Source organism: Tenrec ecaudatus, chromosome 8 (assembly GCF_050624435.1).
Source record: "Tenrec ecaudatus isolate mTenEca1 chromosome 8, mTenEca1.hap1, whole genome shotgun sequence".
NCBI classification, from domain to species: Eukaryota; Metazoa; Chordata; class Mammalia; order Afrosoricida; family Tenrecidae; genus Tenrec; species Tenrec ecaudatus.
Genome location: NC_134537.1, coordinates 89,686,624 through 89,701,247, shown reverse-complemented (window position 1 = coordinate 89,701,247; position 14,624 = coordinate 89,686,624). Strand labels below are relative to the sequence as shown.

Below are 14,624 nucleotides of genomic sequence, written 5' to 3'. Positions count from 1 at the left end.
CGCGCAGCCTGATACTGACTCTCCTTGCAGATAGGGCGGCGGAGGACCCGGCGCGCGGGTGTGTCGTGCTGGGAGTCAGCAGCACGTACCGAAGGATCCCGGACGCAGCCGGTGGCGCTTCCCCGCCGGAGCCCTGGAACGCGGAGGCCCAGCTGAGGGCCCCTGGGAGGCGGGTGCCACTTCTGAAACTCGCCTCCCGAGACTCGGGAGTGGAGATGGCGGTTGGAGATAGCTCCCTGGTCACCTCCCCGGGCCTGTCTCTGGACTCTCTGGACTTTGATCCTTCAGGAAGTTCCGAGGCCCCCGCCCTCGTGGAGCCCCCCGCCCAGCTCGGCAGGCTTCTAGCCAGTCGAACGCTGGAGCAGGTCCTGGAGCGCTCCCGCCGCCACCCTTCTTGCCGGGCCAGCTGGTCCAGACAGCACCACCCCCTGCAGCTGCCAAGCGAGCCTGCTTGTGAGCTGCCTGCTTTGGGAGCCGCTGAGCAGGAGACCACTGAGTCAGAAACGGGCCTGGAGGCAGCAGAGGGGGTGAGTGCTATTTCAGGTCTGGCATGGCTGGGGCCAAGGGACACCGCACCTGCCGCTCCCTGCTCCCTCTAGCTCTCTCAGTCCAGTGGGGACCCCTGGAGCACCCTGGGGGGGGGCGGGGCATTCCTTGTCCCTAATTGATGGGTTGTGTCTGTCCCAGCTTGTGCCCCTCACTCCACTCGCTGCCTGTAGCCACCCCCCACCCGCAGGGGAGGTGAGCAGGTTTGGATGCTGCCTGGATTCTGGGACCATGCAGGCTCCTCCTTCCCACTGCCTGCTCTGCACCCATCTGCTGAGTGAGCAAGTTGGCTGCTAGGGTGAGTCCAGGTGAATTCAGGGGACTTCCCTGTCACCGTGGCCCACAGGTGAGGGCCCTGGAGCCTGAAGTCTGGACCAGCCTCCCAGGACAGGGTCTCCGCTACCTAGAACACCTGTGCCTAGTGCTGGAGCAAATGGCCAGGCTCCAACAGCTCCATCTGCAGCTACAGACCCACAGGCCCACAGCGGTGAGTGAGCCACAGGGTGGGCAGGCCCTGCCCTGGTGGAGGCAGAGGAGCCAGCCTGGCAAGACTGAGCCTCATGGCTCCCTTTGCACAGCCTCCGCCCTCTAGTGATGTCCTGGTTGTCTGTCCCTCTTAGTCACAGGACCCTGGAGAGGAGTCACCTGCCCTGGCTCCTTCACTCTCACCATCCCCTGTCCCCAGCAATGAGGCACAGGCACCGCCTTGGGACCTGCCAAGCCAGACAAAGGATGCAGGTGAGGGCCACTGTGTCTCCCTGCCCCTGTGCCTCGCTTGCTCAGCTCCCTGATGCCGTGGCTGCTGGGTTGTGGCCCTGGGTGACCCAACTCTCCTTCTGAAGGGGCAAAGGCAACTTCATCCCCCAAAGTTGGAGTGTCTGGCACCAACCTCGCCCACCTGTCCGAAGCCTCAGAGGTGCCAGCTCACACCTTCCCACCCTCCCAGGGACACAAGGTAGGTGGGGTACGTGTGGACACCTCTAAGTCCAGAAACGTGGGGAAGATGGCAGCATTCCTACCTGGAGCAGGTGGGGAGGAGAGCTGCCTCTAGGAGCTGATGTAGGGGAAGCTCCCCTTTCCCACCCCCTTAGCTGGATCTCTCCCCCTGGGGCAAGGTCAAGGTCCTGCTCAACCGGATCTTCTGGAGAAGCTCTCGACATCCTGAGCCCCCTGTCCCTTCGGCTGGCCCTGACCCCAGGTGAGTTGGGTGAGCTTAGGGTGTTGGATTATACTGCCCTATAGGGAGCTGACTGGCCCTAGGAACCCGGAATGACAGTCTAGGAAGGGAAGCCAGAGGAGAGACACAAGTGGTTGAAAGGGGGCCAGGGTGGGGGTGAGACAGTGGAGGGAAGCCACTTTCCCAGGCCACAAAGTCAGTGGAGGCTGTGGCAGAGGCAGAGCCAGGACCAGAATATGGGTGAGCTACTCAGCCCAGGCCCTGCAAGGCCTAGCCCCTCCACGCTGACACACTGGCCAGCCCCCATAGGCAGGGAGCTAAAGGAGTGGGGTGGGAGGGGCATAGACTGGGGATTGGTCTGGGGGGAGTCCACCCTGCTATGAGAATCTGCCAGAGCTTCTGCACAGGGAAGAACCCTGCCTGGGTCTCCCCAGAGCAGCTAAGCCCTGCACTGTGCTCCTTGGCTCCCTTTGTGTCCCCCTCCTAGCTCTGAGCTTTCTTTTCATTTGTCACAGGATTGAGTCCAGGGATCTCCCAGAAAGGTCTCAGTGTCATCCCCGCCGGAAGACTTTCATGCCTTCACTAGTAGTTAGGAAACAACGAGCCAAAAACCTTTCTGTCTGCTAAGCCTAGCTCCTGCAGGGTGTGACCCTTAGGGGGAGGGGGCGTGGGGTGTAGGGCACTGGGTGGGGGTGGGGGGCAGGGAAGTCTCTGCCCTAGACATCCACCCCTGTGGCTGCTTCTCTTCTCCACGGGGTGAAGCTGTGACCCTGGCCCTTCTCTGAAGCTAGGGGCTGAGTCTTCCTCCTCAGAGCAGCCTGGCAGTAGGGACTCAGTCCCCCGAGAGTCCCCCAGTGTGACAAGTCTCAGGCTCCTCCCTGCTTGCCAGAAATCCCTGGGCTTCTACAATGTGAACTAACTTATTTCTCAAGTGCCCATGCCATGTTACTGATGTGTATTTATGGATAAGTCTATGCCCATTAGCTGTGGCCAGCAGTATTAGGAGCTGGCTGGATCCAGCCATCCCTCTGGGTAATAAGCACCCTCCAGAACTGGTAAAGGTGGCTTCTGGGCGAGGTCATCTGCGTGCAGAAGGATGGAACTGCCTGTAAGCAGTTGCTTATCCACATGGGTTCCTGCTTTCCCCAAGCACAGTGCTACTGGGAAGCCTCTGTTAGGGTCTGGTCCCTGGAGCAGCCGCCCTGAAGACGGCACTAGGAATGGCAGGCCTGGGATCAGCAGACCAAGGAGGCACCTTCAAGAATACCGTCAAGGTCATTTCTCAGCTGCTCTGTTCCCTGCTAGCTTTTACACGTCAAAGCCCAAACCAGAAGCTCAAACCAAAACTCACTGCCATCAAGTCGATTCCGATTCACCGAGACCCTATAGGACAGCAGAACTACCCCCTTTGGGTTCCCAAGACTGTAGATCTTTACTGGAGCAGAAAGTCTCATCTTTCTCCTGCGGCGAGGCTGGTGGATTCGAACTGCCAACCTTGTGGTTAGCAGCCCAACATGTTACCTATCATGCCACCCGAGTTTGAGAAAGCCCTTTAACTTTTCTTTTGTTTTTATAACGTTCCAAACGGGACGATGATGCTTGCCCTACCTACCTCACAGGCTTATGATGATGCCTACATGAGATTCTAAAGTCCTTTGTGAACTGTGAAGTACACAGGAAAGGGGAAGAGGGCTGGGGGTACACTGCCAAGGTGAGAGGGGAAATGGACTGGGATTGCTCCCAGGGACTAAAAATGGCCAGTGAAAGAGTCATTTCATTGAGATCTCTTCTGTTTTATACCTAGAAATATGGGCACTTACTCCTGAGACTTGTCCCTTTATGTTTTGGAAACAAACAGCTTGAGAGATATTTTTTCTCCTGTGGGGGAGGTCAGATGCTTACAGACATCTTCCCTGAAGGCAGTTACTGCCAGACTGCTGTCTCCCCACACCACAGGGGTGGGCCTGCTCCCTGCTGCTGGGGACAATGGATTACTTCTCCCTGAAGCTTGCAACCATTAGCTTGGTTCCTGAAGGTGGGGTTTACACCCTACTGCTCATGGTTCCTATGGAGATCCAGCTGCCATCCTGACTCTAGGATCCGCCCATCTTGTCATTGTGTACCCCCAATTTCTCCTCTTCCTATTGCATGGATCCCCCTAGATCACCCCCTCTCATTGCTGTATTACCTGTAGCACAACCCCTTGCTGTGACGTATGTCTTCCCCTGTAATTAGGGGGCTTGCATGTCCCCAGAAAATATAAAAGCCTTGGTTAGCATTAAAGATTCTCTCCCTCCACTTGGGTAGACCACCAAGCGGGGCTGAGATGAGCATGCTACCATGAAATGTGTCTGACTCCATTTATTTAAAAACTTCTCTCATGCTCTCTAACTTTACTATGATCTTTACTTATTATCACTGTACAATTGATGTGTTAGGGGCTGGCTTCCCCTGGCATATGGTGCCCATTACATGGGGCCTCTTAGGTAAAGAACTCTTTTGAGCTATGTCCCGTGTAACAATTGTACAGCCTCATCGGACAATGAGGGTGAATTGGGACTTTTTTTTTTTAAGTTTAAGTGAATTTTTTTAGAGTGAGATATGGATCATGCAAAGAGCAAAGATACAGAGTATGGTGTCACTCTTTGCCACCTCTTGAAGAAACAAAATGTAGTGGTAACAAATAAGAGAATGAAACAGTTTCTTCAAGTGGTAAAGAAATTTAATCCTTTTCTGGAGTCAGGAACCTTTGATATGGAGATCTGGGATACAGTAGCCATTAACTTAAGAAAAGCTCACAGGGAAACTCAAAGCATACCCATGGAGGCCTGGAAGCTGTGGGTGCAGATTAAACTAGTGTTGGAGCCTCTGCAGGGTGAGAAAGCAAAGGATCAAGACCAGCAGAGTAGTGAGAAACCTCTAAGCTACGCAGACTTGAGTCAGGTGAGAAGCAGGCAGAATGAATTTCAGGCTGATGAGAAGATTTTAGGTGTAGCTAGGAAAACGAAGTTTGAATCAGGAGATAGAGTAGAAGCATCTGCCCTGCCAGAATATAGCGCAGGGAATCACAATACTATCAAGCAAGCCAGTGCTGGAGGAGATATTCGATCCAAAGAAATGCAAATAGATTTAACCTAGAAAATGCTTAGAAAGTGAGAAGCAAAGAGGGAGTAGGAAGACACCTTTGCTCTCCTGGGTGGAAAAGAGTATCGCTTAAGAAGCAGATTTAGAATTCAAAATGGCTTATCCCATTAGAATTATAGACAGGAAGATTGATGAGCAGCACCCCAAAGGGAATCAAGAAAGGTGATGTACTGCCTTTCCCTTTAAGCTACTGAAAGATCTCAAGCAAGCAGTATCTAGTTATGGTCCAGATTCGCCATTTGTAATTGGTATGGTCAAGAATATGGCAGATATGGAATATTGGATCCCGGCAGACTGGAAATCTTTGATGAAAGTGCGCTCTTCCCCTTTAGAATCTTTGCAATATCAGATGCTATGGAACAAAGCAGCCCTTGCACGAGCATGCAAAAATGCAGAAGAGGGCATAGATATAGGGGTTCATCAGCTGCTAAGAGATGAGAATTATATCACAATTGAGGCACAATTAAACTTCGATGAACAGACTTTTGCACAGGTACGGGCAGTCTGTCTTAAGGCCTAGGAGAAAATAACAGGAAGCAGTAGGCCAAGTTACAAGACAGTAAAGCAAAGGAACGATGAGCCTTATATAGATTTTATATGCAGGATGCTGTCCTGAAGAACATAGTGGACAAAGGGGCAGTGGATAATCTTATTCTTACATTAGCATTTGAGAACTTGAATACGATGTGTCAGGCTGCCATACGCCCTTTCAAGGGACAGAATATGCTGTTAGATTATATCAGGTTATGCAGAGATGTAGGGACAGATGAGCACAGGGCCAACCTCATGGCTGCTGCTTGGGCAAGTTTCACCAAACCTAAAGGGAGATGCTTTACATGTGGTGCAGAGGGACATTACCAGAAAGACTCAGGCAGATATTGCAAAAGAACTGGACAATTCACAGCAGAAAAGACCCAGGTCAGAGGAAACTGGATTTTGCCCCTGCTGGGAGAGGTAGTCACTGGGGAGAGCACGTGTAAGGAATTCTGGGGCGTGAAACAGAACCAAAGATCCAATTGGCAAAGTTTAGAAGCAGGCTTTATTGGGAGGCTTGCGGGTAGATTCAGCAACTCAGGGAATTGAGCCTTTGAAACCGCGCCTTGGGGAATTCAGGCTGAGTTTACTGGAGTCGAGGAGCCAGGGCCTTTTCAGTCCATAAATCCCAGCAGCTCCATACCTTGCAGCTCTGTGCCCGGAGCTTCCTGGATTTTGGCGACTCGGCTTTTTGAGCCCGGGGGCAGAGCCAGGGTAGGTCAGTCCGACTTCCAGTGGCCTGGCCGTTTGCACAGTGGGAATGGTTTGGTAGGAGGCTTGGGGTTGGGGTAAGCCTTTGCCCAGTGGCTGTCGTGACCACATTTGGAGCAGGCTCCTGGCGATAGGTGCTGACTCCCCTGGGGAGCGCAGCCGATGGACGGGATTGCCTGCAGGCCTTAGGGCTGCTACCAGGGCTTGGGAATGGAGGCTAACCATCTGTTGGACTCCCGCCTGGCGAGTGGCCTCAGCCGTCTCCTCTCGGGCGTTAAAGACTTTAAATGCCATTTTTACCAGATCCTGTATAGGGGTCTCAGGGCCCTCCTCAGCCCTTTTCAGCTTCTTTCTGATGTCAGGGGCTGACTGAGAGATGAAGTGGGAGGCTAAAATAGAAGCCCCGCTCTCAGACCCTGGGTCTAAACGGATATATTTGGTGACTGCCTCCTGGAGGCAGTTAAGGAAAAGAGCCGGGTTTTCGTCTGCCTTTTGTGTAACTTTTTTTAGCTTGTCATAATTAACTACTTTATTGGAGACGTTTCCAGGCCCCTGAGGACATACCTAAGCATGAGATTTCTATGTGGGAGGTCAGACTCCCAGCCGGGTTGATAATTCCAACGGGGTCCTCTAGTGGGATGGCATGCGCCCCCCAGAGGGACGTCTGGATTAATGGTGTGGTCTTTGTCTGTTATCTGGCGTCCGGCCTTGGTAACCTTTGCGTATTCCTCAGAGGTCAGGGTGGAAGCGAGGATTACTTGGATGTCATGCCAGGTTAAATCATACGTTTGGGAAATATAGGTAAATTTTAAAATAAACTTAGAGGGATCTGCCGAAAAAGAGCCCAGACAGGTTTTTATTTGTGGTAGATCCTGCAAAGAAAAAGGAACATGGACCCAGACGAGTCCCTCCTGGCCTGCAACTTCCCTCAGTGGGCAGAGGGCAGCAGGAGGGCTGTGGGAATGAGTGTGAGCAGCTATCGGAGAGGATAGGGGAGAGCTTTCTGATGACAGGTCAGGCGGCGAGGAGGCTGGAGGGGACTGGTAAGGCAGTGGGAGCGGCACGCTGAGGAGTTTGGGTAGTTCCCCGAGAGTGGGGGGGGGGGTATTGGTTTGGGGGGGCCTGCGCTAAGAGGATTTGATGGGTGGAACAGTGGCTACAGAGCTGGGGTTGGAGTGGGGAACGCAAGTCCCCAAAAGCCTGCACATAGGGGACTTCAGAATCCTTACCAGTCCTCCTATAGTAATTGTCCAGGTCCTGTAGAATTGTGAAATCGAAAGTACCAGTCGGGGTCAATGAGACTGATTATCAAGGTGATATTGAGGCCAGGTAACTTGAGAGAGAAAAACAAGCTTTTTCTTTCACAAGGTTTGGGTATATCCCAGGCCAGAGAAGTTTTTTAAGAGACAGCCCAGCGGGGTGGCGGGATCAATCTTGGATTGTCCTGCCCCCATGGTGAGTTTGGAGTGGAAGGAGGAAAGGAAAAGGAGGAGGGAGTTACAGACGCTGCAGGAGTCTGAACAAAAGACACCAAGCAAAGTAAAACAGACTTATGTCCAACCTCTGGTACCTGGTCCAATTGTTGGAAGCGGCTGCTGCTAGGATTATAACGAACAGTACAAATATTGGAAAAGGCGCCACTAGGTACAGGGGAGATCAGGATGCAATAAGCTATATGTGAAACGGAAAAGGGGTGGGGGAGAGCGAGCGGGAGTGAAAGCAGAGGCAAGGTTTCTGGTTTCAGGTGAGCGGGTCTAGGCAGGAGGCGCCCAGGCGTCCCTGGTGAGTCCTGCCTAGGACGGCGGCAAAGGAGGGAGGGAGAGGGATTGACAAGACATCTCAAAGACAATCACTCTCCGGCGACCCCTGGGGTCTATGGAAGGAGAATTCCGTAGACGTGGTGTGGCCACGTCTCTCTCGGAAGGGAAAACTCTTGCGGAGCTGGAGAAACCGGAAACCAAGCTTGTCAGGAGAGGAAAGGAATGCAAAGGAATGCAGTCAAAGGAGACTCACCAGGGCTGCGAGTTGGTCTTGAGCGCGCTTTAGAGAGTTGAAGCGAAGTGCCGCGCCTGAAGGTCCTGGGGAGATAGGGGGGCTCTCAGAGGACCCCCAAAAGAGGGGGGAGCTGCACCCCTATCCCGGGTTTCGGCACCAAGAATGTAAGGAATTCTGGGGCGCGAAACAGAACCAAAGATCCAATTGGCAAAGTTTAGAAGCAGGCTTTATTGGGAGGCTTGTGGGTAGATTCAGCAACTCAGGGAATTGAGCCTTTGAAACCACGCCTTGGGGAATTTAGGCTGTGTTTTTATACCCCTGCTGGCAGGCACAGCTGGGAAGGATCAAAGCTGGGGAGGATCTGTGCACACCGGGATTCAGCAGGGAAGAGTTCGTTAATTTTATCTATACATCCAGGTTGGGTAGAGAGGGGTGCGCTTATCTTCTGAAAACATTCTGGCTTCAGGATGAGCTGGCTCCAGGTGTTTGGGGTTGAGCAGGGGAGGGGGAAGGTCAGTGAGAGGAAGGTCGATGAGAGGTGAATTCTAAGAGCCAAGCTGAAGGCACCGGATTCAAAATGGAGTCCCTTTTGCCAAGACCAGGCAGCATGGTCAGTCAAAGTTTAGCAATAGAGGATATTTACCTGGAAGTAATGTCCAGCCAAAAAACGTGTAGTGAGGCATGCTCCGAGCCCCCCTGAACAGAGCTCAGATAATAGAGGAAGGAGCTTGATACAGACCCCACCCAGCAGAACATGGGAGGCAAGGTGTCTGCCTGCCAGAGAAAAGATCTTAAAGAGAAACTGCAGGTATCCCCCAATCTCACAGCAGGAGACCAAACCTAGCCAAACAGGCAAAAGCCCAGCCCCTGTTCTGGCTGCTATAACCCTGATTAACCAACAGAAGGCTCAGAAACTCCCACAGCAGTTTGCTGATTCTAAAAAACAAGAGCCTTTTATTGAAAAAAGTAATACAGTTTTTATCAGGAAGTTTTAACGTAAGTACTCAAGAAATTGAAATTGATACTGGGTTTAATCAGAGTTGTGAGGAAAAGCCAAAAGCTGTAATTGAATCAGAAATTAAGAGCGGTATTTGGGGTCCGCTACCTAAAAGAACTATAGGATGTTTATTAGGAAAATCTAATCTAAATTCTCAAGGTGTTCTGATTGTTGCTGGAATGATTGAATAGTATTATGAAAAAGTTAAGGTAGTGATAAATTCTGATATACCATGGTTTATAGAAAAGGAAGATTGCTTAAGCAAATTTTTCCTTCCTTGCATTCCTAGAGTAAAAATGTATGTCTGTCAGGAAAGAATACTTGAGAAATCTGACAACCCTTTAAATCAAGGGGTCTTCTAGAATGCTGTTGTGGGGAAACAACAGCGCCCCCCACATGGGATTAGAAATTGAAGGGAAAGGGTTTTTAAACCCTGAATTTGGGGTCATTTCCTTAGGGAATTCACTAGGGCCTAATACCTTCCCATTAACTTCCTCTAAATCCAGCATTGAAGGAATGAGTGAAGTTAACCAAGAGAGACTATTGCAAGATTGGAAAATCATATAGTGTGAGAATCCTGAAAGGCAAAACGGCTTAATTAAGCTATAACCTTATTAGTAAGCTTGGAAAAAAATGACTGTTTGGTAAGTTACTTCAAGAACAGCTGAACAAATTTATTAAGAATTTTTTCAGTCTTTTAAAGTATGATAAAAAATTCTCCCAACAGCTCTCTTAATTCTCTGAGAGGTGGGAGCAAAAATTTACATAACAATGAAAGCTAACTAGTAGTTTTACTGGTTCAAAGCCTAGCCAGTTAACTGAAAGTGCTAGCAGTGCTTTGAAATCTAAATTGTTAAAACACAAGGGGGGAGAAGAGGAATCTTATAGTGTGACAAAGTTCATTTTAACCAAAAAAATTCCTCCTTATTAAAAGCTTGTAACAAAATTAGGGCAGATAAACACATTTTCACTTAAAAAATAGTTTTATTAGGGGCTCATCAACTCTTATCACAATCCATACATACATCAATTATGTAAAGCACATCTGTATGTTCACTGCCCTCATCATTCTCAAAACATTTGCTCTCCAATTAAGTCCCTGGCATCAGGTCATTTTTTCCCCTCCCTCCCCGCTTCCACCTCCCTCATGAGCCCTTGGTAATTTATAAATTATTATTTTGTCATATCTTGCCCTGTCCAACGTCTCCCTTCACCTACTTTTCTGCTGTCCATCCCACAGGGAGGAGGTCACATGTAGATCCTTGTAATCGATTCCCTCTTTCCAACCCACTCTCCCTCAGTATTGCCACTCACACCACTGGTCCTGAAGGGATCATCCACCCTGGATTCCCTGTGTGTCCAGTTCTTATCTGTACCAGTGTACATCCTCTGGTCTAGTCAAACTTGGAAGGTAGAATTAGGAGCACGATAGTGGGGGTGGAAGCATTTAGGAACTAGAGGAAAGTTGTATTTTTCATTGTTGCTACATCGCACCTTGACTGGCTCATCTCCTCCCCTAGACCCTCTGCAAGGGGATCTCCAGTGGCTGACAAATGGCCATTGGGTCTCCACTCTGTACTCCCCCCTCATTCACTATGCTAAGATTTTTTTGTTCTGATGATGCCTTATACCTGATCCCTTCGACACCTCCTGATTGCACAGACTGGTGTGCTTCTGCCATGTGGGTTTTGTTGCTTCTGAGCTAGATGGCCGCTTGTTCCCCTTCAAGCCTTTAAGACCCCAGACGCTATACCTTTTGATAGGCAGGCACCATCAGCTTTCTTCGCCACATTTGCTTATGCACACATTTGTCTTCAGCGATCGTATCTTGGATGTGTGCACTCAGTGATATGATTTTTTGTTCTTTGATGCCTGATAACTGATCCCTTCGGCACCTCATGATCACACAGGCTGGTGTGTTCTTCCATGTGGGCTTTGTTGCTTCTGAGCTGCATGGCTGCTTGTTTACCCTCAAGCTTTTAAGACCCCAGACGCTATATCTTTTGATAGCTGGGCACCATCAGCTTTCTTCACCACATTTGCTTATTCACCTGCTTTGTCTTCGGCAGTTGTGTCGGGAAGGTGAGCATCATAGAATGCCAATTTAATAGAAGAAAGTATTCTTGCATTGAGGGAGTACTTGAGTGGAGGCCCAATGTCCTTCTGCTACCTTAATACTAAACCTATAAATATAGGCACATAGATTTGTTTCCCCAGCCTCATACACAAATATATTTGCATATGTACATGTCTTTATTTAGACCTCTATAAATGCCCTTTGCCTCCCAGCTCTTCCTCTATTTCCCTTGACTTTCCTCCTGTCCCACTATCATGCTCAGTTCCCACCTGGGTTTCAGCAATTCATCTTGATTACATTACCCTTTATTATGCCCTACCAGGTCTCCCACCCCCTCCTCACCACCGATTTGGATCACTTGTTGTTCCCTTGTCCCTGGGTTTGTTAACACCACTTCCTTTCTCCCCACCTCCCCCTATCCCATGCCCCCCCCCCAGAACTGTTGGTCCTGTTTTTTTCTCCTACAGATTGTTCATCCAGCCTATCTTATTTAGACAGACCTGTGGAGATAATAACATGCATGAAAACAAGACAGCGCAAAACCAAGCAACAATATACACCAAAACAGCAACAACAACCCATTGACAAAGAACAAAAAAGAACGCAACAAGAAAGAAAAGCTTGTAGTTAGTTCAAGGATCGTTTGTTGGCCTTGGGAGTGTTTTCCAGTCATCTGTCTGTTGGGGCACCACGCCCTGGCCCCAAAGTCCACTTTCAGCATTCCCTGGGGACCTTGCCGCTCCATTCCCTTGCTGTTCCGCTGCACTCCCCCAGTGCTTTGCCTCGGTGTGGTGGGATCAGATCTGGCGCAATTCCCACACTGTCTCTGGTGCTGTCCCCCGCAGGGCCATGGGTCAACATTTTCACTTCTACAGAGAAAATTGATCCTAAGAAATCCAAAGATGATGGAAACCATGTTTGGGGTCCAGGTCCATTTACCTGGAGAAAGGGCTGTGCATTTATGTTTTTACAGAATGAAGCTGATGGACTCCCTTTAAAAGGACACAACCACGTTTGGAGAAAGATGGACAAGGAAGAGATGGAGAAGCTACCCAATATTAATCATAATTCCTTTTGCAGGTTAATGACAGTCTGAAGAGAGGGGCTATTTGTTTATATTTTCACAGGCAAAGGAGATAAGTGGATTTTTCTTCAGCCAGCAAGGCCCAGAAGAAAGCAGGGAAGCTGATATGTGACCTGACCCCCCTGTCCTGTTACTGAAGTTATTCAAAACGTCAAGAAGACCTGACAGATTCCTGAGAATGGCGACTGCTGACCGCTGAGCTATTTCTTCCATTGCTGATGCTGTCTAAGAGAAAGTCTGGGACTCTATCTTAACTGAACATTTTATACAACAGTGACTGGACTATTACTACAGACTGTTTTGCTGAAAGATCAAGATTTTGGACTTGTCAATGCTATAATGTGACTGGAATGTAACTAATTTCTGTGTAACTCCTTACCTGTATAATGTAACATTGCATGATTGGGATATGATTAAGAAACATTTGCAAAGGTTTTAGGGAAACAGTTCATTGGATGTTGATTAGCTTAAAAAGGATAGTTTCTATACATTCAAAGACAGACTTGAGGCATCTCTTGGCTCTGATGTGATTAAGCAGGTGGTGGTTGGCATAGAAAGAGGCTGGATCCCACATGGGTTGAAAGCATTTCACATAGCTTAAGTTCTAGTCTGACTGTGTTGTTTATTCATCATACTTTTGATGTTTGCAGTCTCATGTCTCTTCTATAGGAAGCTGAGAGATATGAAGAGAGACCATGTTGCCTCCGTGACACTATTAAATCTTAAACGTAATGCAGAAAGGGGAAATGTGGGATAATAGCACTGAGGGAAATAAAACTGGGCCTCATTCCCTGACTGGTACGGAGGGAATCTGGGGACTAGTATTCCATGGCTGGAAGACCGCCACTCTGGTAGTTGGAGATATGGTCCAGGTACATGTTCCTGCGGTTGTCTATTGTTTCCAGTTTCTCCCTTAAAGCTGTGCTTCCTTAACGTGAGCACATGGCTGATTCATTCTCCCTATCGAAGCAGACATTCCTATTTGGCTCTATTTCTTCCGCCGCGGTATCCAATCTCTCGCATACCTTCCTCCAATAGCATAAGGGGACCTTTATCCCAGGGCCAGGATTCTAAATGTTTCTATAAGCCTGAATTTTTGGCTATACTAATTGAATCATGAAGATTTGTCTTGGCAGCTTTTAATGTATAGAAAATAACCATATCACTCATGTAGCTTTTGGGTTTTATATATAAAACAAAAGGGGGAGGTCAGATGCTTATAGACATCTTCCCTGAAGGTAGTTGCTGGCAGACTGTGGTCTTCCCCCACCACAGGGGTGGGCCTGCTCCCTGCTGCTAGAGACAATGGATTACTTCTCCCTGAAGCTTGCAACCATTAGCTTGGTTCCTGTAGGTGAGGTTTAACCCTACTGCTAATGGTTCCTATGGAGATCCAGAGAACAGGTCAAAGTTAAGCTGCCATCCTGACTCTAGGATCTGCCCATCTTGCCACATGTGTACCCCAATCCCTCCTCTTCCTATTGCGTGGATACCCCTAGATCACTCCCTCCCATTGCTGTATTACCTATAGCACAACCCCTTGCTATGATGTATGTCTTTCCCTGTAATTAGGGGGCTTGCATGTCCCCAGAGAATATAAAAGCCTTGGTTAGCATTAAAGATTCTCTCCCTCCATTTGGGTGGACCACCAAGCGGGGCTGAGGTGAGCATGCTACCATGAAATGTGTCTGACTCCATTTATTTAAATACTTCTCTCTCTCATGCTGTCTAACTTTACTATGATCTTTACCTATTATCGCTGTACAGTTGCGCCTACCAGATGGTAATGGGTTAGTGGCTTCCCCTGGCATTCCCCTCCTTCAACTTTCAAAGGTCTCCTATACCCAGTTTTTCTACCTCAGAGAGAGGGTTACTCTTGTCCCAAATGACTGACATTTCCTGGGTGAGTTGTAAACTAGCTGGTTTTACACTTTTTGTTCTCCCCTGAGCTGTAGCTTGTCCTGTGATTAGTCTGTACTGTGCAGGGATTGGTCAATATACTGTGCACATGAAGCAACTACAGACTATGTTCATGTAATGCCTACATACCTTTAAATTGACCAGGAGCACACTTATCCATTTATGTAGTCAGCCCCGCAGAGTTTGGGGGAAGGAAAAAGGAGAAGCAGGGATAGGGGGAGGAACTGAGGAACCTCTAAACTGACATGGGTCAAAGGCTGTCTCACTGAAGACAGTGAGGCCTGGAAGAGGCCTTGTGGCAGAGCTGGTGGCAGTGATAGAAACCAAACTGGCTTCCAGGAATGTAGCTGGGAGAGGGGAACAAAGCTGCCGCACTGGCTAGGGGGCTGCGAGAGAAGGGCCAGCTTACTTGCATCCCTGAGAGGACCTGACCTGCACT

General features: G+C 49.2%; 1 protein-coding gene across 4 annotated transcripts in view; it reads left to right on the top strand.

Moving 5' to 3' along the window:
- The window catches only part of C8H8orf58 (chromosome 8 C8orf58 homolog), a 16,330-nt gene extending 1,706 nt beyond the window's left edge, over positions 1–14,624 (top strand). Inside the window, exons 2-7 of one of the 4 annotated variants that reach the window (XM_075556532.1) lie at positions 31–527; positions 893–1,033; positions 1,167–1,284; positions 1,389–1,501; positions 1,638–1,744; positions 12,309–14,624. In XM_075556532.1, coding sequence (XP_075412647.1) covers positions 31–527; positions 893–1,033; positions 1,167–1,284; positions 1,389–1,501; positions 1,638–1,744; positions 12,309–12,321 — 989 coding nt within the window. In that variant the 3' untranslated portion in view covers positions 12,322–14,624. Of the gene's footprint in view, positions 1–30; positions 528–892; positions 1,034–1,166; positions 1,285–1,388; positions 1,502–1,637; positions 1,745–2,238; positions 4,070–12,308 lie in introns of those variants that run through there. The other 3 variants (XM_075556533.1, XM_075556529.1, XM_075556531.1) reach the window with 3 other exon arrangements.